The sequence below is a fragment of the Lampris incognitus genome, chromosome 18, assembly GCF_029633865.1.
Source record: "Lampris incognitus isolate fLamInc1 chromosome 18, fLamInc1.hap2, whole genome shotgun sequence".
NCBI lineage: Eukaryota > Metazoa > Chordata > Actinopteri > Lampriformes > Lampridae > Lampris > Lampris incognitus.
The window spans coordinates 20,128,109-20,147,361 of NC_079228.1; the positions used below are offsets into that span (position 1 = coordinate 20,128,109).

Genomic DNA, 19,253 nt, shown 5'->3' on the forward strand with positions numbered 1-19,253 from the left:
TCTCTCCACGCTGTCCCCCCCCCCTGCCCCCTCTGTCTCATTCTCTCCATTTCTTTCTATCTCTCCCACTCTGTCTCTCCCTCTCTGTATCCATCTTTCCCTCTCTTTTCTATTGCCCCTATTGGAATGTTTCCTTCCTTCTCTCTTCTAAGCACAAGCGTGCATGCACACCCTCCACTCTCTCTCTCCCTCCATCCCTTTCTCTCGCTTGTTCTTAATGCTTAAATCATTTTCCCTCTCCTGCCTGATCTCTGTATACACCCCCCTCACCTCCATCCCTTTCTAATTCATCAATTCTCCAAGCCAAACAGTCATTCACACCAACACCATTACCTTGACTTGAGTCATTCTAGATATTGGCAAGCTCGTAACACGCTGGATTATATTGTAATGAAACAACAGAGATACCTTGAAGACAATAACTGATATTTGTAAAACCACCAATGCACCACTAGTACAGGGCTGGACTCACATGCGTCTCGTGTCCCTCCCTCAGGTTGTACGTCAGGTCCTGTTGGATGTCCTGCACAAAGCGATGGGAGTACTCGGGATAGAGGTCCAGCACTTCAAACAGGCCCTTCAGGTTGATGCACTGCAGGTCACAGTAGGTCAAGGCCTTCACATCAGCGTTGGTCTTGATCACCCGATCGTCAACGGACATGTTAGCACCAATCAGATCGCCTTTACCTGGGCACAGAGACAGCCATGAGAGGACCTTAGCTGCCCACATTTGAGACCTAACAACTCAGTAAAATGTGTGGTACTAGGGAGGCCGAGGTAGGTTTCCTGGTTTAGTCATCCCACTGTGCAGGATGATGGAAGATGTGGTCATGGCTTGCTTACATTTTGAATGAATTCCTTCTCACTCGAAACTGGGACTTGGGGTAAACTACTGTAGGCTACACAGTTACTCGGTTGTAAATTTTGTTCATGACCGCTGTTTTCACAATGCATCACCACATAGAACACACGTTTCATGTTTACACCATCTTGTCGATGAACTGCTGCCTCGCTATGTAGACACAGGATGGCTTGCCCGATTTAGGTTTCCGAAGCAAGAATAAGCCCTCTCTCTTGTTATGTTGCCCAGCTGCACAGGTGTTCACACTACACCAATATCTATTCCACCTTCTTGTTAAATTGAAATAAATGACTCTATCAACAGGTTCGATAAGAGTGAAGGAATGCCATAGTTTGTTTTTTTTTCTTCTCTGCCCATTAGCATTAACATAGGACATATACTATATGGACATAAGTATTGGGACACCTGGCCATTACACCTACAGGAGCTTTTATGACATCCCATTCTAAATCCATAGACATTAATATGGAGTTGGTCCTCCCTTTGCAGCTATAACAGCTTCCATTCTTCCGGGAAGGCTTTCCACAAGATTTTGTGTCTGTGAGAATTTTTGCCCATTCATCCAGAAGAGCATTTGTGAGATCAGGCACTGATGTTGGACGAGACGACGTGGCTCGCAATCTCCATTCTAGTTTATCCCAAAGGTGTTCGATGGGGTTGAGGTCAGGGCTCTGTGCAGGCCAGTCAAGTTCTTCCACACTAAACTCACCAAAACATGTCTTGATGGACCTTGCTTTGTGCACTGGGGCACAGTCATGATGGAATGGCCCTCCCCAAACTGTTCCCACAAAGTTGGAAGCATAGAATTGTCCAAAATGTTTTGGTGAAATGCTGAAATGTTAAGATTTCCCTTCACTGGAACTAAGGGGCCTAGCCCGACCCCTGAAAAACAACCCCATACCATTATCCCTCCTCCACCAAACTTTACAGTTGGCACAATGCAGTCAGGCAGGTAACGTTATCCTGGCATCTGCCAAACCCAGACTCGTCCATCAGACTTCCAGACAGAGAAGCATGATTCGTCACTCCACAGAACACATTTCCACTGCTCTAGAGTCCAGTGGCAGCGTGCTTTGCACCACTCCATCCCACGCTTGGCATTGTGCTTGGTGATGTAAGGCTTGCATGCAGCTGCTTGGCCATGGAAACCCGTTCCATGAAGCTTCCGGTGCACAGTTTTTGTGCTGATGTTAATGCCGGAGGAAGTTTGGAACTCTGCAGTTACTGAGTCAACAGAGCGTTGGCGACTTTTACGCACTATGCACCTCAGCACTCGTTGACCCCGCTGTGTGACTTTACGTGGTCTGCCACTTCGCGGCTGAGATGCTGTTGTTCCAAAATGCTTCCACTTTTCAATAATACCACTTACAGTTAACCGTGGAATATCTAGCAGGGAAGAAATTTCACAAACTGACTTATTGCAAAGGTGGCATCCTATGACAGTACCACGCTTGAATTCACTGAGCTCTTCAGAACGACCCATTCTTTCACAAATGTTTGTACATGCAGACTGCATGGCTAGCTGCTTGATTTTATACACCTGTGGCAATGGGTCCGAATGAAACACCTGAATTCGATGATTAAGAGGTGTGTCCCAATACTTTCGTCCATATAGTGTATTTATTAAACTTTTCCACAGGTTTTTCTTTTTTGACAGGATTCTTGGTTTGACCAAATAGTCTGAAATAGTCTTCCCATCTTTCCAAGTAAAATATGTTGTTGGCATTAATGCCCTTGCGGCAATGATAAATATTCACAATGGCCATAGTGATCTGTGAATGGCATTTATAGTCACTGATCCTGATAGCCCAGCCAGTCATGACTGCTCTCTCTTGCGCTCTCTCTCGCCACTTCCCCTTCCTCACCTCCCCGCCTTCTTCTACCAAATCATTTTTTTCTTTCCCTTTCTATGTGTCTCTTGTCTTCTATCTCCCCTTTGTTCTCCCTCCCAATGCCATCCTGCTCTCTCCTCCTCTCTTTCATAGCTTCCTCCCCTGAGCTTCCTGTGTTACTTTATATCTCAACACTGACTTTCTCTCCTCTGCCAAAACCTTCTCCTCCTTCTGTCTCTCTCTCTCTCTCTCTCTCTCTCTCTCTCTCTCTCTCTCTTGCTGTAATTTTTCTGCTGTCTTCCTTCCCTAAACATCACTCTTTCCCCCTCCTCTCTCCCTCCATGCTACACTGTTCTATGCCACTCAACATTGTCTTTGGCTCCACCAATCCCCGCTGTTCTGCTTTCCTCTCTCTCTCTCTCTCTCCATCTGTCTATCTCTATTTCTCTCTCTGTCTTCATCTTCCCTCAGCCTCAACCCATCTCTCCTCCCCCCTCCCCACCTCTTTCTCTCTCATTTGTGTGTGGCACATGCTTTCAGCGGAGACCCTTGCTGAGAATTGTGGTGTGACAAGCCTTTTGGAGAGAGAGAAAGAGAGAGAGAGAGAGAGAGAGAGAGAGAGAGAGAGAGAGAGAGAGAGAGAGAGAGAGAGAGAGAGAGAGAGAGAGAGAGAGAGAGAGATGCATTTTCTCCTCCAGTCAGACACTCAATGTCAGGCTGACCTTCTGCACAGTCAGCAGGCAAGCAGAGAGACGATGCTCTAAGCCTGTCAAACCCACGCATACACACGTACATGCTCATGCACACTCATGCGCGCACGCGCGCGCGCACACACACACACACACACACACACACACACACACATCACAGCTGCATGCTGTGGGAAGGAGGAGAACATTGTAAGGCATACACACAAACAGAAACACACTTTCTCTACAAGGCCACTAGAACCAAATCACCAGTAAACAACCTTGCTTAAACACACACACACACACACACACACACACACACACACACACACACACACACACACACACACACACACACACACACACACACACACACACACACACACACACACACACACACAGACTGAACCCTGGCACTTGTGTGTGATGAGTCTCTACATTTATGTCATTAAAAAATCAAAAACAAAAACAAAAACATTTGTGTCATGGAAGTTTGATAAAACAACTACTAAGCTCAGTATTAGAAGTTATAATTTCTTGGGTGTTTGAAATGTATACACCGAAAACAAACCACTGCAATACTAATATTCAATTAAATAAGGGTTATGGGGATAGACCTATACTACCCATATATACTGGACTACAGTAGACTGAAATACACAGCTGTATCGACCTGTTTCTGTGGTAAGGTAAAGCCTTCTGAGACTTTTAACTATGAACCATGTCAATACAAATAAAGTTGATGTGACTACACAGGACTGACATTAATTTAATAGGATTGACCTGACTTGGATATCTCTAATCTACAGGACAGTGTTGGTTTAGCTTGGACTGAACAGGACCGAACTGTATTTCACTAGACTGGACTGGATCAGAATTTGCTGCATTGGATTTGACTGAACTGAATTGAATGGATCTGAAATGGATTGGAGAGGTTTTGGTAACACTGGGCTGGACTGGACTAGCCCAGTAAAATCTTAACAAACTGCAGTAACACCATGGTGTTATCTATGTGTTTAGGCTTTGCAACACTGCACTGTTCTGCCAATAAATGAAAAGCTGATGATGAACCTCATATTGCCATGTTCCTTAACAGCAAGTAAAACTTTTGGAGTGAAAGACCCACCAGCCTATAGGAATCCAGCTCTCTTGCTGGTATGTGTGATTCCCGATAAACCACTAGTTAGTTTTATGAGAATTCTATAGCAATGGATAGAGGGCTGTGGCCTCCAGGATATCACGATGCTCCTAGCTTCCCCACAATAGCCTCTGTTGCAGGAGTCAGTCTCATTACAATGAGCCGCACAGAGCTTTATTATTATGTAGTGTGCTTCAGGGAGCTGTATTGTTAAACTATTTTGATGGCACTGAGGGATCCTCACTGCCTCTTCCTGCCTCTCCCCATCCTCCCTTCCACCTGTCCCTCCATCATACCCAGTATGGCCAACACCATGCCATCTTTGAGCACCTCCATGGACCCCGAACAAACGAAGAAGATGGCCTGGAGGGCGTCTCCTTGCCGGAGGAGGTACTCGCCAGGGGCGCAGAACGAGGTCTTGATGTGCAGCGAGAGGGAGCGAAGACAGCCGCGACTGGCCGAGGAAAAGAGTGACAGCTCCAGGATCTCCTTGTTGAGGTGCATGGTGATGTCAGAGCGCAGCTCATCTGGGAAGTCCTTCAGAAGCTGTGGAGGAGGAGGATGGAGACAGTAAAGAAGGGGAAGAGTTAACCAGAGACAGGATAGTGTGGGAAGAGAGGGGATAAAGAGAGACAGAAAAGAGAGCATGTCAACTGTGAAAACACCACATGTTGTGATTACAAAAAAACCCATCTCAACCTGCAAACCACTTGATATGCTTCTTTGGGTCTACCACTACTACTACTACTACTACTACTACTACTACTACCACTAATACTTTCAACTGCTCCCGTTAGGGGTCGCCACAGCAGATCAACTGTTTCCATCTCTTCCTGTCATCTGCATCTTCCTCTCTCACACCAGCCACCTGTATGTCTTCCCTCACCACATCCATAAACCTCCTCTTTGGCCTTCCTCTTCTCCTCTTCCCTGGCAACTCCATATTCAGCATCCTTCTCCCAATTTACCCAGCATCTCCTCCGCACATGTCCAAACCATCTCAATCTTGCCTCTCTTGCTTTGTCTCCAAACCATCCAACCTGATATGTCCCTCTAATATACTCATTCCTAATCCTGTCCTTCTTTGTCACTCCCAATGAAAATCTTAGCATCTTCAACGCTGTGACCTCCAGCTCCGCCTCCTGTCTTTTCGTCAGTGCCACTGTCTCCAAACCATATAACATAGCTGGTCTCACAACCATCGTGCAAACCTTCCCTGTAACTCTTGCTGGTACCCTTCTGTCACAAATCCCTCCTGACACTCTTCTCCACCCACTCCACCCTGCCTGCACTCTCTTCTTCACCTCTCTCCTGCACTACCCGTTACTTTGGACAGTTGACCCCAAGTATTTAAACTCATACACCTTTGTCACCTCCACTCCTTGCATGCTCACCATTCCACTGTCTTCCCTCTCGTTCATGCATATGTATTCCGTCTTGCTCCTATTGACTTTCATTCCTCTTCTCTCCAGTGCATACCTCCACCTCTCCAGGCTCTCCTCAACCTGCACCCTGCTCTCGTTACAGATCACAATGTCACCCGCAAACATCATCGTCCACGGAGACGCCTGCCTGATGTCGTCTGTCAACCTGTCCATCACCATTGCAAACAGGAAAGGGCTCAGAGCCAATCCTTGATGTAATCCCACCTCCACCTTGAACCCATCTGTCATTCCAACCACAGATCTCACCATTGTCACACTTCCCTCCTACATATCTGCACCACTCCTACATACTTCTCTGCCACTCCTGTCTTCTTCATACAATACCACACCTCCTCTCTCGGCATCCTGTCATATGCTTTCTCTAAATCCACAAAGACACCATGTAATGCCTTCTGACCTCCTCTTCTCTATAATACTCCATCAACATTCTCAAAGCAAACATCACATCTGCAATGCTCTTTCATGGCATGAAGCCATACTGCCCCTTGCTAATCATCACCTCTCCTCTTAACCTAGCTTCTATTACTCGTTCCCATATTTTCATGCTGTGGCTGATCGTTACTACAGTTCTGCACATACGTATTGATATGGTTCTTCAGAATCAGAATCAGAATACTTTATTCATCCCCAAGGGGAAACTGGGTCCTATTACAGACACTCACGCTGTAGCAAAGAAAAAACTAAAAACTAACAAGATCCAAGAAGAACAGAAATAGAAATAAAAGATAAAATAAGAAATAGAAATAAGAACAAAATATATAAACATATGTGCACCACACTGATACTGCACTAGCACAGCACAAAATAAACAGCACAAACAAAACCCGACAGGGTAAAATAAGTCGAAGGGCCAGTCCAATGACCATTAACTTTGGGTCAACATTCTTTGGGTCAACAGTTGATAATGTTGTGCTGTATGGCTCAAGTTGTCAGTGGCAAAGTCTAAGACTTGCTTGCCCAAAAGAATTAGTTCATCTCAGTTTTATGTGTGAATACTAGCAGTAACCATGGGAGTGCTTAATTTGATGATTCATGTAACAGATCAATTTGTATATTGGAAATAATTCACTAAAGTTGTTTAGGGTTGACAGTGACTTGGTGGCTTGTTGGTTAGCACTGTCCCCTCACAACCAGATAGAGAGCTGTGGGTTCAATTCCAGCCTAACTCTGTGGAGTTTGAATATTCTTCCCATGTTTGTAGGGGATTCCTCTAGGTAATCCTTCTGCCTCCCACCCTAAACTGGTACTCTAAATTGTCCGGAAGTGCGACTATGTATGTTGGACTCCCAATGGATTGGTGACCTGTCCATAGTGTCTCCCTGCTTTCCACCGAAAGTCTGTGGAAAAGTCTCCATCCCCCAGTGACCCCTGAACGGGATTAAGGTATATTTAATGGATGGATACTTAGTTTTATGTATAGTTGACCAGTGGACAGAATAACAAAATTGTCATAATGTTGTGTTGTGATGTCTACGTTGTTGCACATGTAGAACAGCAACCAAGCAGCGCTTGATATTAAGAGTATTTTATAAATCCATTCATGTTAATGATGGACCAGTCATAGAAAACACCTGAGTGGGCACAGAAGTGATTACAAGCATTATGTGTTCATACACTCACGAACACACACTTAAACAAACATAAACACCAAACATATCCACAAATTACCCACCATTTGCTTTCCTACTCTCATCATCCTACTCTCTCTATCTATCCATCTTGTTCTCTCTCACACACACACACACACACACACACACACACACACACACACACACACACACACACACACACACCAAAAAACAACTCTGCAACAGTCATATCACAATCTGAAAAGTCTAATCACCTCACTGTCTGTCAGTCAGTGAGTTTCCTTGTCTCCACAAAGATCTGGAGCCTGCTGTCATGTTAAGTCGATCAATGAGTCATCAGAGCCAGACTGACTTTAATCAACAGGCCCATCTATAATTCATATGCCTGGGATTCATCACCATCATCGTGGCATCTAAATGCTGGCCTGGGCTCTGACAGCTGTCTCACAAGTATTCACAGCCTGGAGGGCCGAACTGCAATTGGACCAGTGACTGGCAGTCTCTCTTTCCCTGTGCTCGCATATAAAGGAGACGTTCAAGATGTTCTCTTTGCATTTCCTGTTTCTGCTTGTTTCTCATTCCCAGTCATTTTCATTTTCACATGTTCACTATTTAGCTGATGCTCTCATCTGGAGTAATTTGCAATCAGTGCAACAGCAGAATACATCCATCCATCCATCCATCCATTATCCAAACCACGTATCCTGCTCTCAGGGTCGCGGGGATGCTGGACCCTATCCCAGCAGAGCCTATCCCAGCAGTCATTGGACGGCAGGTGGGGAGACACCTTGGACAGGCCGTCAGACCATCACAAAGGGCCAACACACACACACACACACACACACACACACACACACACACACACACACACACACACACACGTACCTAGGGGCAATTTAGTACAGCCAATTCACCTGACCTACATGTCTTTGGACTGTGCGAGGAAACCAGAGCCCCCAGAGTAAACCAACGCAGACACGGGGAGAACATGCAAACTCCACACAGAGGACAACCCGGGACAACTACCCCAAGGTTGGACTACCCTGGGGCTCGAACCCAGAACCTTCTTGCTGTGAGGCGACCGCACTAACCACTGCGCCACCGTGCCGCCTACAGCAGAATACGTTTTAATATAACAGAATAGAATAGAATAGAACAAACTACTCTTCATTAGTCATTTTGTACATACATACAAATGAAATTTACTCTCTGCATTTAACCCATCCTAACTGGGTAGCTAGGAGCAGTGGGTAGCCGCCGTGTAGCACTCAGGGACCAACTCGTTATTTCTTCCTATTGCCTTGGTCAGGGGCACAGACAGGGGTAAGGTTCCCCCCCCCCCATTTTTCTCCCCAACTGTATCTGGCCAATTAACCCACTCTTCCGAGCTGTCCTGATCTCTGCTCCACCCACTCTGCTGATTCAGTGAGGGCTACAGACTACCACATGCCTCCTCCAATACATGTGGAGTCACCAGCTGCTTTTTTTCACCTGACAGTGAGGAGTTTCACCAGAGGGATGTAGCGCATGGGAGGATCACGCTATTCCCCCCAACCAGAGGCAGTGCTAGTGCAACAACCAGGACACATACTCTCATCTGGCCTCCCACCCACAGACGCAGCAAATTATGTCTGTAGGGACGCCTGGCCAAGCCAGAGGTTACACGGGGATTCGAACCACCAATCCCCGTGTTGGTATGCAACGGAATAGACCGCTACACCACCCGGATGCTCCCACAGACAGTAGTATTAACCCTAACATGCATGTCTTTTTTGATGTTGGGAGGATACCGGAGTGCCCGGAGGAAACCCTTGCAGACACGGGAGAACATGCAAACTCCACAAAGAAAGGACCTGGGACAGCCTGGGGTTCGAACCCAGGACCTTCTTGCTGTGAGGCAACAGCACTAACCACTGGGCCACCATGACACCCATTCTTATAAATCCCAAATTCCGGGTGGCCCAGTGGCCCAGTGGTTAGCACTGTTGTCTCACAACAAGAAGGTCCTGGGTTTGAACCCCAGGCCATCCCAAGTCCTTTCTGGATGGAGTTTGCATGTTCTCCCTGTGTCTGCGTAGGTTTCCTTCGGGTGCTCCAGTTTCCTCCAACCATCAAAAAGACATGCATGTTAGGGTCAATACTCCTGTCTTTGCCCCTGACCAAGGCAATGAAGAGAATAACTGGAGTTGGTCCCCGGGTGCTGGAGCTTCCTACTGCTCCTATACAATAGGATGGGTTAAATGCAGAAGACAAATTTCATTGTAACCTGCAAAATGACAAAAATAAAGTGCCGTTCTTTCTTCTTTTCAAAAATGCTGCTCCTTGTTGTTCAGAACTTGCATAAGCATCCTGGTTGAATGCTGTTATCTCACGCTATGTTGCTCCAGTTCACTGCTATACTGTCCCCTATGTGACATATTGGTACAATTCAAAGTCTTTTAAATACACTAACTGTGTTTTTGCACTGAATTTTTGTCACTGTTGCCCCTGCGCCATGTTTGCCGGTATGCACATTCTGTATGTCACCATAAAATAATAATGCTTACAATTAAATAAGGACAGGGTCAGGGTCACAGCTTGTCAATAGATGTGATCAACTATTTCTGTGGATAGAATAATCAGGTAGAAATGGAAATCTGATAGGTCTCTCTCCACTGCTGTCGCATGCTTAGTCTTGTTTTTTTGCTTGTTGTCCTCTCCTTGTCCTGTCAATCGGTGATTGGGACATCTACCTACTCTTTTACATTGTAAGAGGTTACATTATATGGATAGCATCGCTGGTCCTACTTGGTGATGGTAGTAAGGGGTCAGCAGTGAATGATTTGTGAAATTAATTACTGATCCCTATACGCTAAGTAAAAATAGAGGTTAGCCAGACAGCCAAAGAGATCTTAGAAAGGTTAAATCAGGTAGTATGTGTTTTTCTAATGCTAGTGTGTGTGTGTGTGTGTGTGTGTGTGTGTGTGTGTGTGTGTGTGTGTGTGTGTGTGTGTGTGTGTCAACATCTCTGTGTGCTCGTTTTGTGTGTTAGCTATGACACAGTCACACTTATTACACAAATTATACCACACTGTCCTTTGTTCTATTGTACCAAATGGTACCATACCTCATTGGAGTCTATGCCATTGTTGACCGACCAAGTGGTCTGAAAGTACTCTAACATGCGCTGCTTGAGGCTCTGGGGCAGGTGGTGGACACGTATGAAGTCCTTGAGGTCTTTGGTTCTGGTGTGGTACTGGGACCAGCGAGAGTACATCCTCTGGATGATGGCCGTCACATTACCAAAGACTAGCGCGTGCATCAATGCTGCAACAGAATGAAAAGGGAGTATGAGAAGGGAGGGCGAAGACGAGAGAAGGTGTGTGTGTGTATATATGTGCGTGGTGGTGGGGGGGTTACATATGGATGGCAGTGAAATAGATATGACTGAAGTTAAATTGATAGATATGAAAAAAGGAATATTTTATTTTGCAGTATTGGTATGCAAGTGTAGTTAACCATGTTTTTTAATATTTGCCGACATGTAACTCCCAGTTATTTTTTTTTGAGGGGGGGCACCCTTGGACCAACTCGTTATTTCTTCTTATTGCCTTGGTCAGGGGCACAGACAGGAATAATATTCCCTACCCCACGTTTTTCTCCTCAACTGTATTCGGCCAATTACCCCACTCTTCCGAGCCATCCCGGTCGCTGCTCCACCCCCTCTGCCACTCCGGGGAGGGCTGCAGGCTACCATGTCTCCTCCGATACATGTGGAGTCGCCAGCTGCTTCTTTTCACCTGACAGTGAGGAGTTTCACCAGGGGGATGTAGCATGTGGGAGGATCACGCTATTTCCCCCAGTCCCCCCCCCTGAACATGCGCCCCGACTGACCAGAGGGGGCACTAGTGCAGCAACCAGGACACATGGCCACAGCCGCCTTTCCATCCGCAGACACGGCCCAATTGTGTCTGTAGGGACACCCAATCAAGCTGGAAGTAACACAGGGATTCAAACCGCCGATCCCTGTGTTGGTAGGCAACGGAATAGACTGCTACGCTACCCAGACACCCCTCCCAGTTATTGTTAACCTCTATTTCCCTCTGGAGGTACATATATGTCATCTTTCAAACTGTAGCCAAGGATAAAAGTATAAGGGAAAGGTTATTTGCTCACAAATTCATCCAAATGGAACAATAAATTCTCTCCCCAAAGCATACTGTGTTTGCCCTGCGCTCTGCCATAAATCTGAATAGGTTGGTGTTTTATTTTTTTTCAGTTCACGATAACACACCAGCAACGTGAGTGTGTGTGTGTTTGTGTGTGTGTGTGTGTGTTTGTGTGTGTGTGTGTGTGTGTCAGGGCATGATACTGCCCCCAGGCAGCTGGAAACATTTAGCATTTAGCAGAGAGCGAGCATGGGGAGAGTCCATAGAGAAAGCCCTGCCACTGTGACCTCCCATCATCCCCAAAACGCAAACCCAGTTTAGGCATCCAGTTTGAACCAGATTCAGCCAACCAGCCAGAGCCTTAAAGTGTCCACATGCCTAATGTGTGTGTGTGTGTGTGTGTGTGTGTGTGTGTGTGTGTGTGTGTGTGTGTGTGTGTGTGTGTGTGTGTGTGTGTGTGTACGCACATACAGTGCATCCGGAAAGTATTCACACCCCTTCACTTTCCCCACATTTTGTTATGTTACAGCCTTATTCCAAAATGGATTAAATTCCTTTTTTTCTCATCAATCTACACATAATACCCCATAATGACAAAGCCATTCCTTTGACTTCATGGCTTGGTTTCTGCTCTGACATGCACTGTCAACAGTGGGACCTTTTATAGACAGGTGTGTGCCTTTCCAAATCATGTCCGATCAATTGAATTTACTACAGGTGGACTCCAATCAAGATGTAGAAACATCTCAAGGATGATCAGTGGAAACAGGATGAACCTGAGCTCAATTTTTAGTGTGAATACTTATGTACATGCAATATTTCAATTTTTTATTTTTAATAAATTTTCAAAAATTTCTACAAAACCTTTTTCACTTTGTCATTATGGGGTATTGTGTGTAGATTGATGAGGGAAAAAAGGAATTTAATCCATTTTGGAATAAGGCTGTAACATAACAAAATGTGGGGAAAGTGAAGGGGTGTGAATACTTTCCGGATGCACTGTACATTGTGTGTGCCTACCTTTGAGTGGTCTTTTGCCTAAAAAAAGCGCTACACAAAAAGTGTAATGACCACGGATGACTAAACTCGGTAGCCCTTGGCAAACAGGTCGGACCCTTTAGTCGACTGGTTAAAGTGGTCGCCCATGGTGTGGGAGACCCGGGTTCGCATCCCGGCTGTTGCGGTTCCTGGCTGCCCCCCAAAATCGCTATGTTGGTGTCAAAAGTGGGATGGTGAGACCTTTGAATGACCTCTGAGATGATAAGGTGCTATACAAATAAACTTGCCTTGCCTTACCATTTTACCATTTACCTGGATAAACTCATTAAAAGTCACACTGGTGACTTCTAAGATTTCAGATCTAATTTCATTGACTGGCTTGTATAAAATCACATGGCTGTTTCTCTGAACGGCTGGAAAGGGACATATACTCTGCCCCTATGTCAAATGAATTTGCCTACGTAACTTTTTCCTGATCTCCTTATGTCTCATATCTGGACTGTGTCTTGGTATGACTAAGTAGCTGGATTACTATTAGCAGCGCGATCCATCCATCCATCCATTATCCAAGCTGCTTATTCTACTTAGGGTCACGGGATGCTGGAGCCTATCCCTGCAGTCATTGAGCAGTATGCGGGGAAACAAACTGGACAGGCCGCCAGTCCATCACAGGGCCAACACACACACACACACACACACACACACACACACACACACACACACACACACACACACACACACACACACACACACAAATGCACCACACACACACACACACCTAGGGACAATTTAGTATGGCCAATTCACCTGACCTACACGTCTTTGGACTGTGGGAGGAAACTGGAGCACCCGGAGGAAACCCACGCAGACATGGGAAGAACATGCAAACTCCACATGGAGGGCAACCCAGGATGACCCCAAAGGTTGGGCAACCCCAGGGTTCGAACCCAGGACCTTCTTGCTGTGAGGCGACCGCGCTAACCAAAGCGCCACCGTGCCGCCCCAGCACTATCCAAATGTCCACTTTCCCCTTTTGCATTGTTTCATTATGATTAAGTGTCATCTTAAGTGTTTAAATGTTTATTTCTAAATATGAGGGTCTAAGGATCGAGGGTGTCATTCATCGTTGTTTACTGAGCCAGCCTGTTTTTCAGTGTGTGAATATAAAGCCCTCTTAGCCTGTAGCTGTGATTCAGGGCTACACAAATAAACTTGACTTGACTTGACCTTTAGAACCTGTCATTGACGTGCATCTCAAAACAGTCCAGCCACCCTGAGCGCATATTAGTGTCACAAGCAAAGGATTTTTAATGTGGAAAAAAAATAATAATTATGCCGCACCCAGAGCTCACTTCATATGTCCCGGCATGAACAAATGACAAGTCAAACTGTAGCCTGCATGCCTCCACTACTTGATGTATAGTCTATGTGTGTGTGTGTGTGTGTGTGTGTGTGTGTGTGCGCACCCACTTGTCCCCCTGTCATGTGTACTGTAGCTATAACCGGTGTTTTGCCCACCTCCTATCAGCATGGTGCAGATGGAGAAGATCTTCTCTGCATCTGTGTTAGCTGACACGTTGCCAAATCCCACACTAGTCAGGCTGCTGAGGGCAAAGTAAAGCGAGGCAATGTAGATACTGCGGATGGAGGGTCCACTGCTTGTCCCATTCACACTCCCCAGGGGATCAAAGGGAGATTCTAGACGCTTTCCCAGCTCATGGAGCCATCCTAGAGGTGAAGGAGTAGAAATGGATGGATGGACAGATGGATGGATTAAAGAAAGAATGATGATCAGATGAGGGGATGATGGAATGAATGGCAAGATTGATGGGTGGATAATGATTGGATGGATGGATGGACAGATAGGCAGATAGGTGGAAATGAGAGAGAAATTAAATTATGACATATGTGAGGTAATATTTATTTTTATTTTTTCCTTCAGTTTACCTATTTCCATCTGTATGTTCACAAAGACCTATCCATCTGTGTGTATTTGTCTAAACTAAATCAGCCCCAGGCTCTATGGGCTGTGATAGACAGTGGTCTCCACCATGATGTATCCAGAACATTTGGGCACATCCACAGTGGATTCAGATCAGATGCTTGGAAAACCACAACTGTCTTATCCATGTTCAGTCCAGAGTGGAGACCTCCAGCAGATCCCAAGAGTCTCCAGCAGACACTGAAGGAAGGTAATTGGACAGAGACCTTTCACAGCAGCCTGATACTGATGCAGGATCAGTGTTAGAATAGCATAATTTGGGATACAACACATTAATCCTGCTTCATATACTGTCCTTGACAAACTGACTCCTGATCACTTAAGACATATTGGTGCAGTAATTGGTAAAAAAAACAAAATGAAATATCTGCATCCTTCTCATGACCCAGTCAATGCTGACCCAGAACCAGTTTGCAGACGCCAGGGTGAGGTAATTGCAAACAGAGCACAACTCGTTGATATTACCCAAGAATCAGCCCTGGAGGCCTCATTATGTGTGACACATGCAGACTGAGCGGGGAAGCTATATAGCTCCGTATTAATTATAACGAGATCACTTTTCTCTCAGTCAATCACACATGCTCACAATGCACATACGAAAACAGCTCTACTCTTTTTACACTATCAATATTTTACAACAAACTCTCATTAGGAATCGATAGCATCAATAAAGAAATCATCACTACCATTTATCTATCAAAATACAGGGAGTTTCAGTCCAGCAAACCCTGCATCACGAAGTACCTGATCTGTTAACGCCAGCCACTCATTAATCCCTACTGTGATAACTGAGATAAGACTGAAATGAGATCTGAACACAAAGCTGCACACGGATGAGGCACAGGGGAAAAGCAGGGCCACAGATGAGTTTCTAGCATGGATTACGGCTGATATTTGCGCTTTTACAAAGCAATTTGAAAGCATCTCTTGCCAGCTGTAGCTCGCAAAACCTTAATTACACCGTGAGACTGTGTCGATGACCAAACATGGAGCTAACCCTCCATCACTCACCGATTTCCCAGGAGTAAGAGTTGGCCTCCATCTCCTCCTTGCCAATGACGTACCAGATGCAGGCCATCCAATGGGCCAGCAAGGCAAACATGGACATGAGCAGGGTCAGCACCACGGCGCTGTGCTGCGAGAAGCGGTCCATCTTCTGGAGCAGCCGCAGCAGACGGAGCAGGCGTACCGTCTTCAGCAGGTGGACCACGGAGAGCTGAGGATGGGGAAAACAGCCAACATTGCTTTTTTTTCTATCGCTGAGTTAATGTTTTTTCTTCACCCTTTTTTCTCCCCGGTTGTATCTGGCCAGTACCCCACTCTTCTGAGCTGTCCCGGTCACTGCTCCACCCCCTCTGCTAATCCGGGGAGGGCTGCAGACTACTACATGCCTCCTCCGATACATGCAGTTGCCAGCCGCTTCTATTCACCTGACAGTGAGGAGTTTCGCCAGGGGGACATAGCGTATGGGAGGATTACACTATTCCCCCAAGTTCCCCCTCCCCCCCGGACAGGTGCCCAGACTGACCAGAGGAGGCGCTAGTGCAGCAACCAAGACACACACCCACATCCTGCTTCCCACGGCCAATTGTGTCTGTAGGATGCCCATCCAAGCCGGAGGTAACACTGGGATTCGAACCACCAATCCCCATGTTGGTAGGCGACGGAACAGACCTCTAAGCTAGCCGGACGCCTGAGTTTAATGATACAGGCATGGAAGATCATGCCCGCTTTACAGTTCATGTCGTCGTCTGGCATCCCGATGGCAGGGACCATGAGGATTATCCCGATGTTAATCTGGAAACCAGTAACATTAAACTAATCATCGGTTTGTCAGATTGACAGGTATGGGTGCACCACTAAAATGAAATAAATCAATAAAATAAACAGTAATACAATACCACCACAAGGTACTAGAATAGATTACCAGCTCCTTTGTGATTGTTGCTAACAATGACACTACCAAACCAACACCATCATCATCACCATCACCATCATCATCCTCACTACTACTACTACTACAATCCCCTTCTCCACTTAAGGACTTAAGGTAAAATGGCTATTTCTTTGCTGAGCAAGGATCAAATGCTGCTGCAACATATTTTTCTCTTTCATTCTTCGCCATTTCAGGGTTTTCCACTCAAGGCAATATTAGAAAAACTAGAGGGAGGGAGAGAGAGAGAGAGTCCACAAAATCACTTTCTGAGAGAAAAACGCCTGAGCATGCAGACATGTATTCAAAGGCGAGCAGCTGAGTCTGCCTTTGACTTCTCTTACAGACAATGAAAGCTCATGGGAAAAGTGATAAACCATAAGCTGTGAGTTGCGCGCGCGCGCGCCAGTGTTGTAGTCGAGTCACTAAACCTCGAGTCCGAGTCGAGTCTCGAGTCCCCAGTGTTCGAGTCCGAGTCCAAGTCCGAGTCACCAAAGAAAAGTCGAGTCGAGTCCGAGTCGAGTCCCCATTACCTGAGTCCGAGTCGAGTCCCTATTACCCTAGTCCGAGTCCGAGTCATCAAGGTTGAGTCTGAGTCGAGTTCCAAGATGGCTCCAGTGATCCACTCGGGCACAGTCAAAGATCTGACATACAAATAAAAAAGGTCTACATTAAACAAAAATGACACAGCTGTCACCATTACAAAGGGAGTTTATTTACTTTGTGACACGATAGCCAAACAAATGCACACCCACACACTCGCACACATGCACGCGCAAGCATGCGCGCACACACACATTTTTAGAACAGTCTGAATTTCTTTGACATTTTGAACATTGGATGTGCTTCAAAACACATTGATAGCTGTAAATAGCATGATATTAGCAAATGGTGGAAACAGTATACAGAAGTAAGTTCCACAGCATACAATACATTCATAAAAACAAGTCAAAAGACATTGTCTCTCAGGAATAGTTAGGAACAAAAGGCTGGTGGCACTAGTTTTAAGCATACACGTTGCATTTCAAAAACATAAGATCTGACAGCATGGAACTACTCAACCTTGCACGGTGAGGCCTCATCAAAATGCCTCCATGACTAAATACCCTTTCAATGGGCGCACTGGAGGCAGGGATAGAGAATACCTGTGTGGCAATCTGATAGAGGGTAGGGAATTTTGATTCGTTTTGCTGCCAAAACCTGAGGCACGGGACTGAGTCAGAGTCCTGCTCAGCAATCAAGTTGAGGTATGCAGTCAACTGAGCCTGGCCAGACGGCTTCTTCTCGGTGGAGGAGGGAGTCCTCCTATAGTGGGAGAACATTCTCAACTGCTTCTCAGGAGGAGACTCTGAAAGTTCACCTTCCCCTGGTCCTGTTGCTTCCGCTGCATCTGCTGTTGATACCGCTTGCTTGTCACCCTCTGCCTTTATATACTCTGAAATGAGAGGGGGGCATGGAGGACTCATTACAAATATGTTATTGACTAGGCCTTCATGACAAATGACACGTCTATGTGCTTTATTGTAGCACCTTCAATGATATAAACATCACAACAATCAAATAGTTAATCATGTTCTAGCCACTGGAAGCCAAATGCTGGGTCCAACACAGATGCTATGAAGTAGGCATTGGTGAAAGGAAATTTGGTAGGGCCTCTTCCTTCAGCTGGCTCACATCCTGGTATCTTGACTGCACTGAAAACCTCTGCAAACCTTGTTTTCAAGGAGCTCTCCAGAGCTCTCACCAGAGGCCCACAATATCTGGCTTTTTCTCTTATTTCCTGCAGGTGACAGCGCAGAGTGAGGACACAGGGCACAATCACACTGATGGTGACAGTAGTCTCACCCTGAGTTAGGTTGGTTGCCACTAAAACGGATCAAGAACTTCGATCAGTTCTTTAAGCTGAGCATACTCTCGCGGGGATAAGATAAGGCTTTTGTGCCCCTCTGATTCCAACACACTGGACAGCTTTTGCATGTCTAAATGCACATAAGCCTTCACCTGCTTCAGAGTGGAATTCCATCGTGTGGCATTCGCTGTTGGAATTGTTGCATCACCAAAACACGCTTCAAAGCAGTCTTTAAACGAGGTGCCACTGTGGAGGAGGTTGGCTGCACGGGATAGCTTTGCTAGGGTGCTTGACAGCCCACTGGTGTCTTTCAGACCATCTTTTATGACCAACTGCAGTGAATGTGTGAAGCATGATAGTCTCTGCATCTTACAGTTCTCAGCCAAAGTGTCATTGACTGTCTGTTGATCTTCTGGCATCAGGTCTTGCCATATTTCATCATCCTCCTCAAATGTGCTGGGATCATGAGCTTCAGCATCACAAGGATCCTCTAGGGGAAAGCTGGCCTGGAAAGCTTTTCTCATGTTGGATGCATTGTCAGTTATGACAAAGTTGATCTTGTCCTTAATCAGGTATTCTTCAGCACAGCATTCAAACATCATTGCAATCTTCTCTCCTGAGTGTTTCCCATGCACTCTTTTGCAGGAAAGAAGATATGACTGAAGGCTGAGTTCCTGTTTTTTTTTTTTATCCATTGCCACTGTGTGTGCTGTCACTCCAAGGAATGACCGCATCTTTCGATCACTCCAAATGTCTGTGGTAACAGC

The 19,253-nt window shown here is 45.9% G+C and overlaps 1 protein-coding gene across 1 annotated transcript in view; it reads right to left on the minus strand.

Annotated features, from left to right (window-relative positions):
- Positions 1-19,253, minus strand: part of kcnh8 (potassium voltage-gated channel, subfamily H (eag-related), member 8) — an 82,529-nt gene that overhangs the window by 12,288 nt on the left and 50,988 nt on the right. Inside the window, exons 7-11 of the mRNA XM_056297985.1 lie at positions 15,716-15,920; positions 14,221-14,430; positions 10,662-10,861; positions 4,818-5,067; positions 473-687 (exon numbers count right to left, since the gene is read on the minus strand). Coding sequence (XP_056153960.1) covers positions 473-687; positions 4,818-5,067; positions 10,662-10,861; positions 14,221-14,430; positions 15,716-15,920 — 1,080 coding nt within the window. The remainder of the gene's footprint in view (positions 1-472; positions 688-4,817; positions 5,068-10,661; positions 10,862-14,220; positions 14,431-15,715; positions 15,921-19,253) is intronic.